The following is a 14,631-nucleotide window of genomic DNA, read 5'->3' as shown; positions in this document are numbered from 1 at the left end:
CCTCAGACCACAGTGGGACCTACAGGTGCTACAGCTCAAACAGCTCCTCCCCCTTCCAGCTGTCACAGCCTAGTCACCCCTTGGAGCTCCTGATCTCAAGTGAGGAGCCCCAGCCCTCTCTGTCCTCATGGTCAGTTCAGCATCCTGTTCCCCAGGTGAACTTTAGGCTGGACACAGAGTGAGGTGGTCTCAGAATGACAGTCAGCCTGAGGGGACTCTCACCTCCCAGTGGGATTGAAAAGCCAGAGGTACCACACCCCTGCCTCAATTCGTCCTCATCCCGGGGGCCCAGACAGCTTCCAGGGGCCCAGAGAAGCTGTAGAGACCTCAGACTGAGCAAAAGGAGGAAAGGCCAATGGCACCCATCCCAATCCTCCTCCTTCTCCCAGAGAACAAGAGACCAAGACAAGGGTGATGACAGGCAGAGGTTTGCTCCCAGAGAAAACATCACCCTTGCTGGCATACTTGTCTCCCAGGGAGGCTGGGGTCCAGACAGAGATGCTGGGGGGATCATGGGACCCCCCATGGCTGTGAGGCAACCAGGTGATGGATGGAGGGGGTCATGACAGAGGGAAATGCTACGGTCCCACCCAGTAGAGAAGCAGCCAGGCTGAAGTCGGGTGAAGGCAGTCACCACCACTCAACCCATCCTGAATTTCTAGAAAGTTCCAAGGATGGAGAATCCCTCTACACAGACAGGCCTGCAGATCAATAAGTGAGAGTCTCTGTGGGGAGGTGGTGAGTGTGTCCATGGGTACAGGGGCTGAGTCCTGTGCAAGTTCAGGCTCCTCTGGAGGCTCTGACTTGGACAGACCCTTCCCCTCTCTGTGCCTCAGTGTCTCCAAGTGTAAAAGGAGAGAATAATGGCCCAAAACTTAGATTTCCTTCCAGTCTGTCTCTGACCTCCTGGGAGGGGGCCTCACAGGAAAGCCACCGAGGACATGATGTTATCGGAACTATTCCCCTCTGTAGCAGGGATGGTGACACTGTACAGGGAGGGACAGACAGGACAAGTTCTGGGAACATAAGTCCTTTCCCTCAGCTCAGGTGCTCAGCTCAGAGGAAGGAACAAAGGCTGGAGTCAGACCTGGTTCAGGTCTGCTGGCTCTGCTGCTCCCATTGCGGGCTGGGTGGTCCCTTCTCTTCTCTAAGTGTTAGGTTCATGTCTGTTTATCCCTGGTCCCCTCCTGCTCACAGGCCTATGGTGATATTAGGTGACATAAGGGGCCTCACAGAGCTCAGGAGGACAGACCCCTCAGTCAGCCCAACCTTCCCAAAGGGGCATCAAGGACATGCAGAGTAGAAAAAATCCCAGGAGAAAAACAGGGTCCATCCCACACCCCTGCCCCTCCCACATCCCTTCAGCACTGGGAGACAGGTAATAAGGAACGGCTGTGAGCTCCAGTGAGACAGGACAGGCCCCCTGCAGGTGAGGAGCTCAGAGCTCATGTCCACCTGGGGCAGCAGGAGGACAGCACAGGAAACCCATGTCCCGAGGTCCAGTCCCAGCCCTTCCCCAGCCAGGCTGGGTGACCTGGGACATGTGGATAACCTCTCTTAGCTGCAGTGGACTGGTTGGGGGGTCAGCCATCCTGGGTGCACAAGGGCTATGAGGTTAGAGCAGATGAAGGACAGACCCCAGCACATGCCTCACGCACAGCAGGTGCTGATTAAATAGCACCTTTGGCTCATTCATGATGTCACTCCAGCCCAAGGTCTCCAATGGTCCCTGAATGTCCTGATTGGGGTCTCGGGGGCCCTCATCCTGCTGCTCTCCCTCCTCTTCTTCCTCCTCCTCCAACACCAGTGTCAGAGCAAAGGCAGGACGTCAGGTGAGTAGGGGACAGGGTGACCTGGGTCACAGGAGAGAGGGGCTCAGAGCACCTGGCACAGGAAAATCAAAAACATTGAGAACGTACACTGAGCAACAGATTTCTTCAGAATCTCAAGTCAGAAATCTGGAAAGAACACACTTTGTGTAGGTACATGTATAAAATGTCAGGTAATCTTTTGCTGTCTTCAATCTCCTGAAATACGAAATACACACACAAGCATGTGTTAAGGTTTCTTTCTTTCCTCAGGAATTACTCAAGAAGGGGCTCCTACCCTCCCAAGGCTGACACTGCCCTCTTGACTAGCCTAGATAGAGGCTGATGCCCAAAAAGCTCCCCTCTGTGAGAGGAAAGGACAGCTACCCTGTGGGAGGGGATGCAGGGACTTCAGAAGCTGATGGGGGAGGGCACAGCCTGGGAGAGTGTGGGAGTCAGAGGTGAGGACTGATATCCATAGCATGACCTGGCCCCTCACCTCACCCCTGGGTTAGTGACCCACCTAGGAGAAGGCTGGTCTTCAGTCCTGAGAACTCAGGGACCCTGCCAAGAGACACACCCCATTCTCTCCCAGCAGATGCTGCCATGAAGGACCCACAGTCTGGGGATGGCATGGAGCTGAACCCTCAGGTGAGATTCCTGCTTCTGTCCAGGCCACCAAAGACCTTCCTGTTGCCCAGTTTACTCCAATGGTCACTTCCATTGGGAAGTAGAGTGTGTGGTCTGGGCAGGGAACAGAGAAAACAGCAGGTGCAAAGGTCCAGAGGCAGGACATGATGTTTCAGCCAGATGGCCCACGTAGCTAGAGCCAAATGAGCAACAGAGAGTGCCTTAGGTTAAGAATCAGAACTGTAGAAACTTCCAGATGCCCCAAGGCTCAGGGAGTCCCTCCAGATTCCATCCTGAGAGTGACTTCATCTGATTTAAAGTTTAAGTCATCACTCTGGCTACACGTGGATAGTTGTCTGGAATCAAGGAGATGCTGGTTCTGTCTCACTGTCTCTCTGCAGCAGAATGAGACCAGTGACAACTCCAAGGAAGTGACCTACGCCCAGGTGAACTGCAGATAAAGACTCAGGCAGGGAATGGTCCCCTCTCCTTCCCCCCTGTTGGAGAAATTGCTGAACACAAAGGGCAGACAAGCAGAAGGGGATAGACAGATGGAAAGACAGGTGGGTTCCATCCTCTCAAGGCCCCAGGCTTCCCCAACCCAAACCACCTTTCACCCCTCTCACTGTCCCCCTGCTCCAGGCTGCTGCATCTGAAGACTCTCAGGATGTGACCTACGCCCAGCTGAACATCTCGACCCTCAGACGGGAGACAAGTGCACCCCCTTCCTCCCCACCAGAGCATCCCCCAGATGAGCCCAGTGTGTATGCTGCTCTGTCCTTCTACTAGCCCAGAGAGGACCCTGATCACACACTCCAGGGAGGGGGCCTGCAGGGACCCCAGAAGGCACAGCAGCTGCCCCATAAGGACACTCAGCAGGGCCTCAGCCAGCCTGGTGACCTGATATGCACCCCCAGCAGCTTCTGGGACCCTCTGGGAGTCCTCTGATGACACATTCATAGATAACTAATATCCATACACTTTGGAATCAAAGCAACAGACTTCTCAAGAATCAATGTGTGTGTCCCAGCTGGTGTGGTTCAGTGGATTGAGGGCCAGGCTGTGAACCAAAGGGTCGCCAGTTAGATTCCCAGTGAGGGCACATGCCTGGGTTGTGAGCCAGATCCCCAGTAGGGGGTGTGTGAGAGGCAACCACACACTGATGTTTCTCTCCCTCTCTTTCTCCTTCCCTTCTACTCTTTCAAAAAATAATAAATAAATAAAATATTTTTTTAATTTTTAAAAATGGATGCATGAATATATACTGGATGAATATCCCAAGCATGCAGGTGTCTGATTTCAGGAATGAATAGACAGTTTTAGAATCAAAAACTCAATACTGAAATTCAACATTAAAAGAAATTTTTTTTAAAAGATTACATCAACAAATGCAACACTTTTGTTAAATCCCTGCACCTATTTATAATCAAAACCTCTTCTGAAGTAAAAGGATATCATCTATCATTTATCAAAGCATCATTCAAATACTTTATAAATGAAATAGTGTTTAAGGTAAAAACTTGAAAACTTTTTGCCTGCAATTCAGCCTGGGGCAAAACTGTCACTGTGGAGTCTCGCCCCAGCACAGCCTCCACGCATCAGACATCTGCCCATTTCACCAGCCCAGCCCCATACCCCAGGCTTGTGGGGGAGAGGGGCTACCCCCCACACACAGCAGATGTGACACCCCCACCCCCACAGCCTTTTCCTTTGGGCCCACATTTCTTTTTTTTTAATCATTGTTCAGATACAGTTTTCTCCTTTTTATTCCCAATCCAGCCCCCCCCTTCTACCCCTCCCCACTTCCCTCCCATTACCCCCCTCCCCTTAGTTTTTGACCATGTGTCCTTTAAGTTTGTATTTCTTACCCTCCTACCCCCAAGACTGCACCGTGGAGAATCTCATCTGCATGGGCAGAGCCAGATTGGCCCTGGTGGTCCTCAGGGTGCCTCTGCTTCAGGCTCAAGACAGCGGGAGGAGGACCCACACTGCAGCCAGAACATGAACACAGAGGGGACAGGGAACTATTCAGAATGGGGGAGCCATGGAGTCCATCTGATGACCCAGGAGGTGGGGAAGGACAGCTGGACCACAGGTGGGGAAACTGTCTGCTGATGTGTCCAGGGGAGCAGACATGGCAGACGAGGTTTGGGGACAGGAAACATGAGCCGTGTTCCTGTGGAGACGCCTCCTCCTTCCTACTGTGGGGCTGTCCCTCCTCATCCTCACTGACTCCCCTTGACTGTCCCTCTGTTCTCACCACTGTGACCTGAGAGGCCGCCCCACATGGCCGGTTTGGGTTCACATCTACATACCCCCTTCATGCTGGATCCCACTCATATAAACAAACCTGGTGTCTTCATAACCCAGGAGGGTTTTTTAAGCCATAAAAGCAAAGTACCAACACCAGCAACAGAGTGAATGAATGTCAGCATTCTGTAGCTAAGTGACAGAAGCCACACAGACAAGATCACGTTTTCTGTGACCATGTTTGTATGAAGCATCCAGGAGGAGGAAACCCACAGAGACAGGAGTCAGGTGGGCTTGTCGGGGGCTGACAAGGAGGAGAGATGGGAGACTGAAAGCTTCATGGTATCTGGGGGCAGGGTTACACAAATCTGGAATTACGTAAAAGTTGTAGTTGACACTGTGTATGTATTACAGTATAGTGAATTCTATGTATTAAAAGGCTCAATTCTCTGTTACATGAATTTACATCATTAAAAAGAAATACAAGTCAATCACCATGGTTCCCTGTAGATCCTTATTAGCATAGAAGGGGCCCCACATCTGCAGGCAGTTTCATGGGAGGCGGGACTCCCACCAGGTCCAAGATGCCCTCAGTGCTCAGGCTCAGCCCCTGGTGGGAGTTCCACCCTCACTCCTGAGTGTGGTGAGTCCAGGATCCAGGATGACCAGCGTCCTTCCTGTCTCCTCTCAGTCTGGGCTCATCTGCTATCAACCAAGGATGCCCTGTAGCTTCTGATGCCCCCTGAAGGTTTGGGGGTAATACATACACTGCTTCTGAGTAGACCTTCCTCCCACAAGTCTCTCATGTCCATGTCTTAATCAGGCCCAGAAATGACACAGATGGAACCTCTTCATGTCTCAGGCTCTGCTGATCCTCACAACGCCCGTGAGAGCTGAGCTTCCACCTTGTCTGCAATGAGGGTAAAGGTAGAGGGGAAGGGACTGGCTCAGAGTAGATGGTCAATAATGTTTCCCCTTGTCTTAGATTAAAACCTGTGAATTGTCTGCAACTGGTGCTTCTGCCCAGCACATGGAGATGGAGTGACCAGTGTCAGATGCAGGGTTACCCCTCACAGAGCAGGGCAGTGAGGAGGCAGACATGCTCAGGGGCCTGGATGGGAGGGATAGAGAGAAGGTCTCCTGCTCACAGAGATGAGGAAGTCAGAGAGAGGAAGTGGGAGGGAGAGACAAATTCACACACTCAGCCAGGAAGGCTAGTGGCTCTCTCTGTGTTGTAATCCTCTCCCCACCCCCAGACCCCTCACTGGGGTGGTCAGTCCTGGCACAGCCCCAGTGTCTCCCCAGGCCACCCAGGCAGAGATCAGACAAACCCTAAGCTCTTCCCTCTCTTCCCCCCACACAATGAACACACCCACAGCTCTGACCCTGAGCCCCTCTTTCTGTGACCCAGTTCCCCTCCACAGTCACACTCACATGAAGACCCAGGACATCGTGGGGGTGAGACCCCGTTAGCCTCCTCTCTGGCCTCCTGTGGACCCTCACTCCCAGTTGAGGGGTTTTACTCCCATGCACCTGAACTCACCTGTCACAGACCAGCACCTGCACAAAGCCTTTCTAGAGGTCTCATCTTCATTTACACTCATATTTTCCTATTGACTCTCTTTCACTGCATGTGACAGTCCCCAGGATCAATAGACAGTGTCCATAGCACTATCTGTCATCATTAGGACGTCTCCACTGTCCACTCTTGTAGGAGTCTCTCCTCACACACCTCGTCTCCCTCAGTTTCTCAGGGGTTATCCTGGGAGTCAGGCTGACCAGGGGCTATGGCAGCTGCCCCTGCCCCATGCCATCCACTCTCTCAGGCTCAGCATCTGCTCAGCATTCTGCCCACCAGGGCTAATCCAATGGGAGACACACACACACACACACACACACACACACACACACACACGACAGACACCCATGACTGACATATTGGACTCAGTCTGTTTCAGGACACACAGGGAGACTGCTCACTGCTGACCATGAACTTGGGTGAGTGGGCAGAAACATCCCAGAGCCTGCACAGAAACATAGGGCAAGAACCACACTTTCAGCCTTCACCTGCTCCCTAACCCCCTTCCTGTGAGGTCCTGGGGTCCCTCTCTGTCCACTCAAGGGGGAATTTCCTCCTTATGACTCGTGGATGGTCCCAGTCACCTGGACCATCAGTTTCAGTGTCTGTTCTCCACTGTGGTTCCCTCTCCATTTGGGGAACTTTCATTTCTCTTTCCTGCATGTGTCTGTGCCTACATACTTTAGAGCTGTTTTGAGTAGCTGGGCTTGGTATTAAGAGAAAACAAGGTCTCAAGTGGGTGCTACAATCTTGCCCTTGACCCTGGACACCTTGATCCTCTCATGTCCCAGCCCACTCATGACCTCATCTGGTCTGGAAATGGAAGTCTCCCTCCCATGAACCAACACCACTGACCCACAGCCACCGTGGGGACGAGAGTTCATGACAACAGGATCCAGATGAGGAAACTGAGGCAGAAACTGGACATTATCACTCAAGGATACAAGGACATTGGATGATGAGTATTTATGTAAATACCTTCTTTAAGTGAAAATCAGAATTCTGGCCCAAGTCAATGTTGCTTAAATTTTGAAGGCAGGACCACAGCACAAGGAGGAGGCTTGAAGCAGGAAACAAGGGGCACTGAGGGGGCAGGAATCACTCAGAGGCTAGTCCCCAGGAAGGTGTGTGGACACTGTTGCTAAGAAAAAACAAGAAGTTGGTGATGGTAGCTATGATAGAATGAAAATCACACTCTGGGCCAGGGGAAGGCACATGTCCCTATTCTGTTTCCCCTTTGTGCTCATTGTCACAGTGACACTCGCCTGAACTGCACAGTGAAGAGGAGACCATGTCTCTGCTGAGCTGAGCTCTGCAGGCACAGGGACCCCTGTCTTTCTGGCATGTCTTTAGGGCCTGGTGGACTACTGTCCATGGGGAGGACCCACCGTGAGGGGCTAATAGTCAGGCTGAGGGGGAAGGGGCCCTCATGACAGAGGACCTGGAAGGCTGTGCCCTGGGTCAACTCACCTGCAAGGGGTGTCATCAGGGGCTTCGGGTCTATTTCTCCCTCCATTACAGGAATGAGAGCCGGACTCCTGAGGATACACTGTCCCCCTTCCTGAGGGACTGGTGATGTAACAACCCCGTGACAGGGACAGCCAGCCTCCCAGTGGCCACACCCTGTGAGTCTGTCTATACTGAGGACTCCTTGGTCTCTTCCTTCTGCACAGCTGGGTTCAGAGGAGACACCATGCCCCCCAGCCTCACGGCCCTGCTCTGCTTCGGTGAGATGTGAGGGGGGAGGGGAAGCCCTGCTCTGTCAGGACCCCAGGACTCAGGAGGCTCCCAGGGAAGAGGGTTCTGCTCAGGACTCAGGGCAAATCGCTCACAGGGACTTTCTTGCAGGGCTGAGCGTGGGCCTGAGGACCCCAGTGCAGGCAGGTGAGTCTGTCCCCAGAGGTCCCATGTCCCTCTCTGCATAAAGAACAAGGGGCCTCCCCATGAGGAAGCTGGGGATAAAGAACATAAGTTCTGGGTTAATGGATGCGGTATGTCAGGGAAGGTCTTGGGTCTGAGATCTGGGGACTGGGGGTGGAAGTGTCTTCTGACCCAGCCTCTGATTCCTTCTAGGGACCCTCCCCAAACCCACCCTCTGGGCTAAGCCAGGCCCTGTGATCCCCTGGGGGAGCTCAGTGACCATCTGGTGTCAGGGGGCCCTGGAGTGCCGTCTGTATAAAGAAGGAATCCCAGTATCCTGGGACATACAGATGCCACTGGAGCCCAGGAAAAATGTCAAGTTCTCCATCACATACATGACAGAGCACACTGCAGGGAGATATCAGTGTACCTATCTCGGGCCCACTGGCTGGTTAGAGTGTGATGACCCCCTGGAGCTGGTGGTGACAGGTGAGAGGACCCTCAGGGGTCTCAGCCTCAGGCTCTGCCCTCAGGAAGGGGATATTCTCAAGGGGTCTCCCGCTCACAGCCCAGCCCTGGGGGACATGGGTAAGGTGTGACCCCATTTAACATGCTGCCTCCTCTCCTAGGATACTACTACAGCAAACCCAGCCTCTCAGCCCTGCCCAGCCCTCTTGTGACCTCTGGAGGGAATGTGACCCTCCAGTGTGGCTCGCAGCAAAGATTTGACAGGTTTATTCTGACTAAGGAAGGGGAACACAGGCTCTCCTGGACCCTGGACTCACAGCAACACGCCAGTGGGCAGGTCCAGGCCCTGTTTCCTCTGAGCACCATGATCCCCAGACGGAGCGGGACTTTCAGATGCTATGGCTGTTACAGGAACAGACCCCAGGTGTGTTCACAGCCCAGTGATGCCCTGGAACTCCTGGTCTCAGGTGAGTCCCATTCTGGTCCCATCCATGAACTGAGGTGCCAGACAGGTTACTGGGGTCTTTGCTGAGAGGGGAGCCCCATGTGGGAGGTGGGGTGAGGGGAGCACAGGGGCTCCTGGGCCAGAGACACAGAGAGAGAGAGACAGTGGGTCCTGGGGACCAGGCGAGGAGGAGGGTTCATGGGAGGAGCAGCCCCTGTCACTCCTGTCTCGTCCCTGCAGGTAGCTCAGGGAAGCCCTCCCTCCTGACCCAGCAGGGCCCCATCGTGGCTTATGGACAGAGCCTGACCCTCCAGTGTTGCTCTGACATCGGCTATGACAGATTTGCTCTGTCCAAGGAGTGGGGAGAGGGCCTTCCCCAGAGCTCTGTCCTGCAGGCCCAGGCTGGGCTCTCTCAGGCCGACTTCCCCCTGGGCACTGTGAATGTCTTCCATGGGGGCCGGTACAGGTGCTATGGTGGACACAACCTCTCCTCTGAGTGGTCGGCCCCCAGTGACCCCCTGGACATCCTGGTGGCAGGTGAGGAGCCAGTGGGTTCAGTCTGGGGCCCAGAGTCTGCTCAGGCCCTGCTGGGGGTCTCAGGTGGTGATGGCCAAGACAATGGTTGTAGGGTCCCCAGGGAGAGAAAGAAACACAGAGACAAGGGATCAGAGGGGAGTGGGAGACACAGAGAAAACAGAGACAGAGAGGAGGGTCTTCAGAAAAGAACCTGGTGACTCTCAGGTCAGAAGTGAGTGGCAGCCCCTCACCTGCCCCCTTCTTTCTAGGATGGCTCCGTGACAGACCCTCCCTCTCAATGCAGCCAGGACCCACAGTGGTCTCAGGAGAGAACGTGACCCTGCTGTGTCAGTCACAGAGCTGGAGGGACAGTTTCCTTCTGGCCAAGGAGGGAGAAGCCCATCCCCCCCTGCATCTCAGATCACAGTCCCAAGCTCAGCAGCAGCAGGCAGAGTTCTCCATGGGTCCTGTGACCTCAGCCCATGGGGGCACCTACAGGTGCTACAGTTCACTCAACACCTTCCCTTACCTGCTGTCACAGCCCAGTGCCCCCCTGGAGCTCCTGATCTCAGGTAAGGCCTCTGTCTTACTGAACTGTTAGCTCAGGTCCTGGTCACCAGAGGAATTATGGGCTGGAAGAGGAGGGAGAGGGCTCTAAGGATGGCCACCCAGCAGAGATCTGCCCCTCAGAGACCCTGCTACATCTGCCCACCCTGCCCCCACCTGGTCCAGAAGGTGCCAGGTGGGCAATGAGAGGATCTTAGAAGTCACAGCACAGATGTAGGAGGAGTCTGGGTGAAGTGGGGACCCCAGGGTCAGCCCACACCTTCAACCCCTTCTGTGTTCCTTCCCAGGACCCTCTGGAAACCCCAGCCCCCCACCCACAGGGCCCACCTCCACCTCTGGTGAGTCACCGGGCCCCTTTCACTCAGAGGGGGCACAGACCAGCCCAGGGCAGTTCTGAGTCTCTCAGAGGATCTCAAGTCACCACAAATACTCAAGGACAGGGGCAGGGGAAAGTCCGGGGGGTGGGGGCAAGTCAGGGAGAGATTTCAGGGAACTCATGAGGTTTTAGGAGGTCTGAGGATTCACCCCTCCCCCACCATGGTGTCAGGCCTGTACACGGGTGAGTGAGGCTGGTGATGGAGGGGTGATCATGAATAAAGGAGATGTTGGGGCTCGTTCTGGGGGAGAAGCCAGGCTCAAGAGGGGAGAAGGCAGACCCCACCCCTCACCCCCATCCTGAGTTTCCAGAAGTCTCTGAGGATCTGCCCCTTGGCCCCACGGAGTCAGGACCACAGAGCAGTAAGTGAGGGTCTCTGTGGGGAGGTGGTGGGTGTGTCCAGGGGGACAGGGGCTGAGTCCTGTGCAAGTTCAGGCTCTTCTGGAGGCTCTGACTTGGACAGACCCTTCCCCTCTCTGTACCTCAGTGTCTCCAAGTGTAAAAGGGGAGAATCATGGCCCAGAGCTTAGATTGCCTTTCAGTTCTGGCTCTGACCTCCTGGGAGGGGGCCTCACAGGAAAGCCACCAAGGACATGATGTTATGGGAACTGTCCCCTCTGTAGCAGGGATGGTGACACTGTACAGGGAGGGACAGACAGGACAAGATCTGGGAACATAAGTTCTTTCTATCAGCTCAGACTCAGCTCAGAGGAGCGAACAAGAGCTGGAGTGAGACCTGGTTCAGGTCCCAGCTCTGCTGCTCCTGCTGTGGGGCCCAGAATCCATTCTCTTCTCTGAAAGTTGGGTTCATGTCTGTTCACCCTAGGTCCCCTCCTGCTCATAGGCCTGCAGTGACATTAGTGACATAAGGAACCTCACCAAGCTCAGGAAGGCAGAGCCCCAGCCCAGCCCCACCATTTGAAGGGGCCATCAGGGTTCACCGCATACCCCTGCCCCTGCTGTGTCCCTGCTGTGCTGGGGGCAGGTAATAAGGAAGGACCCTCAGCTCCAGGTGAGACAGGACAGACCTCTGCAGATGAGGAGCTCAGAGCTCAGAGCTGGTGTCCACTTGGGGCAGCAGGAGGACAGCACAGGGAACACAAGTTCCCATGTAAAGTCCCAGCCCTGCCCTGGCTAGGCTGGGTGACCTGGGGCAGGTGCTAACCTCTCTGAGCCACAGTGGACGGATCAGTGGGTCAGCCATCCCTGGTATATAAGGGCTATGAGGTTAGAGAAGATGAACAATAGACCCCAGCATGTGCCTCACACACAGTAGGTACTCATTAAATGGCACCTTTGGCTCATTCATGATGTCACTCCAGCCCAAGGTCTCCAGTGGAACTGGAACATGCTGATCGGGGTCTTGGTGGCCCTTGTCCTACTGCTCTCCCTCCTCCTCTTCTTCTTCCTCCGACACTGGTGTCAGAGCAAAGGCGGGACATCAGGTGAGTAGGGAATGGGGTGACCTGGGTCACAGGAGAGAGGGGCTCAGAGCACCTGCTGCAGGAAAAACAAATAGATGGAGAAGGTCATCTGAGAAACAGATTTCTCCAGAATCTCTCATCAGAAAATCTATGAAGAAAACACTCAACTGCAGCAGAGATGTGCAAATGTAAGGTAATCTTTCATTGTTTTCGATCTCCTAAAACATGAAACATACACACAAGTGTGTTAAGGTTTCCTTCTTTCCTCTGGAATCACACAGTGGGTGGGTGGTCCCAACTCTCCCAATGCTAAGACTGTCCCTCTTCACCAGCCCAGAGAAAGGCTGATATCTGACCTCCTGCAGGGGCCACAGAGCTGGATTCCAAGGACAGAGGCCTACAGACCAGGTAATTCCTGCCCCGAAGACCCGACTCCTGTCCACACAGGACGTGCCCTGTCCCTAACTCCCCTGTCTCCTCCCCCAGATCCAACCCAGCTGTGGACAACCAGGAAGAGCCCCTCTGTGAGAGGAAGGGACAGCTGTCTGGGGAGGGGGCACAAGGACTTCAGGAAGCAATGGGGGAGGGGACAGCCTGGGAGGCTGTGGGGTCAGGGTTGAGAGGGACTGAAATCCACACAGCCTGACCTGGCCCTTCACCTCACCCCTGGGTTAGTGACCCAACTGGGAGTTGGCGGGTCTGCAGCCCTGAGATCTCAGGGACCCTGCCAGGAGAAACACCTTGTTCTGCCCTAGCAGATGCTGCCATGAAGGACCCACAGCCTGGGGAGGGCATGGAACTGCACCCTTGGGTGAGACTCCTGCTGCTGTACAGGCCACCAAGGACCTTTCTGCCCAGTTTACTCCAGTGGTCACTCCCTGTCCTCACTTCCCCTGGTTCTCAGCAGCATCTACACTGACCTCTCCTTCTGGGCACCAGGTCATCCTGGTGTGACTCATTCCTCCAGCTCTCTTATGTCCTCATGACCCCTCATGGGTAGTCCTCTCCGCTAGCCCTTCACCCTCTATCTGAACTTGTGTAGCCCCAGGTCTCAGGAGGAGGAATGAATGAGTGAACCACCTGCACGTCCCAGGGTCTTGTCACTCACTCACTCAGCAGCTGTGATGGGAGATCACTGGTTACCAGCTCCATGTTGGTGCCACAGTGCAGCCCTGAGCAGCCTGTCCCCACACTCCTCCAGCTCCCCCGTGGGTGAGGGAGACACCTGCAAACAGGCAGATGGTGTCCTGAGAGCCAAGTGCTATGAAGGAGAATGAAGCAAGAGCAGGGGGAGGAGTGTGTGGTGAGGGGAGAGAATAGAGAAAACAGCATGTGCAAAGGTCCTGAGGTAGGGCCTGCTGCTTCAGCCAGATGGGCCCTGTGGCTGGAGCTGAATGAGCAACAGACAGAGCGTTAGGTTAAGAGTCAGACCCGTAAAAGCACCAGGAGCCCCAAGGCTGAGGGAGTCCCTGTAGGCTCCATCAGGAGACTGACCCCATCTGATCTGAAGTTTAAGTCGTCACTCTGACACTGTGTGGACACATGACTGGAGGGTTTCAACTGTGGGGTCAAGGACACGCTGGTTTTGTCTCACTGTCTCTCTGCAGCAGAACAGGACCCATGACGACCCCCAGGGAGAGACCTATGCCCAGGTAACCAGCTCAAGATCAAGGCTCAGGCAGGGAATGGCCCCCTCATCTTCCCCCCTGTCAGAGGAATTGCTGGGCATGAAGGACAAACAAGCAGAAGAGGACAGACAGATGGACAGTCAGGTGGGTCCCACCCTCTCCAGACCCCAGGCTTCCCCAACCCCAACCACCTTTCACCCCTCTCACTGTCCCCCTGCTCCAGGCTGCTGCCTCTGCTGCCCCCCAGGATGTGACCTACGCCCAGCTGACCCACTTGGGCATCAGATGGGAGACAAGTGCACCCCCTTCCTCCCCATCAGAGCAGCCCCCAGATGAGCCCAGTGTGTATGCTGCTCTAGCCATCCAGTAGCCCTGGAAGGACCCCAACCCTGCACTCCAGGGAGGGGGCCTGCATTGGCCCCAGAAGATACAGAAGCTGCCCCCAGGGGCACTTACTAGGGGCCTCAGCCAGCCCAGAGACCTGATGTGGGCCCCCAGTACCTCCGGGGTCTCTCTGGGAATCCCCTGTTCCTATAGTCACAGATAACCAATATTCCTACATTTTAGAATAAAAACAAAACAGACATCTCAAAAATCAATGTATAAATTTAAAACCAAAAGAAAAGTGGGATGACATATAGAGATCATGTATCATAGAAATGTACACTTGAAAAACCTGTAACAGCCCTGGCTGGTGTGGCTCAGTGGATTGAGTGCTGGCCTACAGAGCAAAAGGTTGCTGGTTCGATTCCCAGTCAGGGCACATGCCTGGGTTGCAGGCTAGGTCCCTAGTTGGGGGCACATGAATGGCAACCACATATTGATGTTTCTCTCCCTCTCTTTCTCCCTCCCTTCCCCTCTCTCTAAAAATAAATAAATAAGATTTTTAAAAACAAGAAAAAAGCCTGTAACAACCTTATTAATCATTGTCAGCCCAATAAATTTAACTTTTAAAAATTTAAAAATCCCTAAAAAACAAAGAAAAAGAAAAAAGCCAAACTGAGAGAATACTTTAAGTGAATGATCATGCAAATATTACATAGCAGACCTATGAAATGGAAAACTAGGAACCATGAATGA

General features: G+C 54.1%; 1 protein-coding gene across 2 annotated transcripts; it reads left to right on the top strand.

The window, feature by feature from the left end:
* Nucleotides 1–7,950: 7,950 nt before the first annotated feature.
* LOC123822890 (leukocyte immunoglobulin-like receptor subfamily A member 6) lies at nucleotides 7,951–14,158 on the top strand. Of its 2 annotated transcripts, XM_045845045.1 has the most exons (13): nucleotides 7,951–7,994; nucleotides 8,116–8,151; nucleotides 8,341–8,616; nucleotides 8,757–9,062; nucleotides 9,281–9,577; nucleotides 9,826–10,128; nucleotides 10,411–10,461; nucleotides 11,822–11,944; nucleotides 12,289–12,331; nucleotides 12,410–12,447; nucleotides 12,682–12,734; nucleotides 13,531–13,695; nucleotides 13,775–14,158. In XM_045845045.1, exons 1-13 carry the CDS (start codon nucleotides 7,961–7,963, stop codon nucleotides 13,919–13,921), a joined length of 1,872 nt encoding a protein of 623 aa, XP_045701001.1. In that variant the 5' UTR covers nucleotides 7,951–7,960; the 3' UTR covers nucleotides 13,922–14,158. The 2 variants fall into 2 exon arrangements, with proteins under 2 accessions (XP_045701001.1, XP_045701002.1); XM_045845046.1 differs by lacking the exon at nucleotides 9,281–9,577.
* Nucleotides 14,159–14,631: the final 473 nt, after the last annotated feature.

The sequence above is a fragment of the Phyllostomus hastatus genome, unplaced genomic scaffold, assembly GCF_019186645.2.
Source record: "Phyllostomus hastatus isolate PE091 unplaced genomic scaffold, TTU_PhHast_1.1 phas_contig_459, whole genome shotgun sequence".
Lineage (NCBI taxonomy): Eukaryota > Metazoa > Chordata > Mammalia > Chiroptera > Phyllostomidae > Phyllostomus > Phyllostomus hastatus.
Note: the sequence above shows the minus strand (reverse complement) of the source record. Positions and strands in the feature narration are given on the sequence as shown.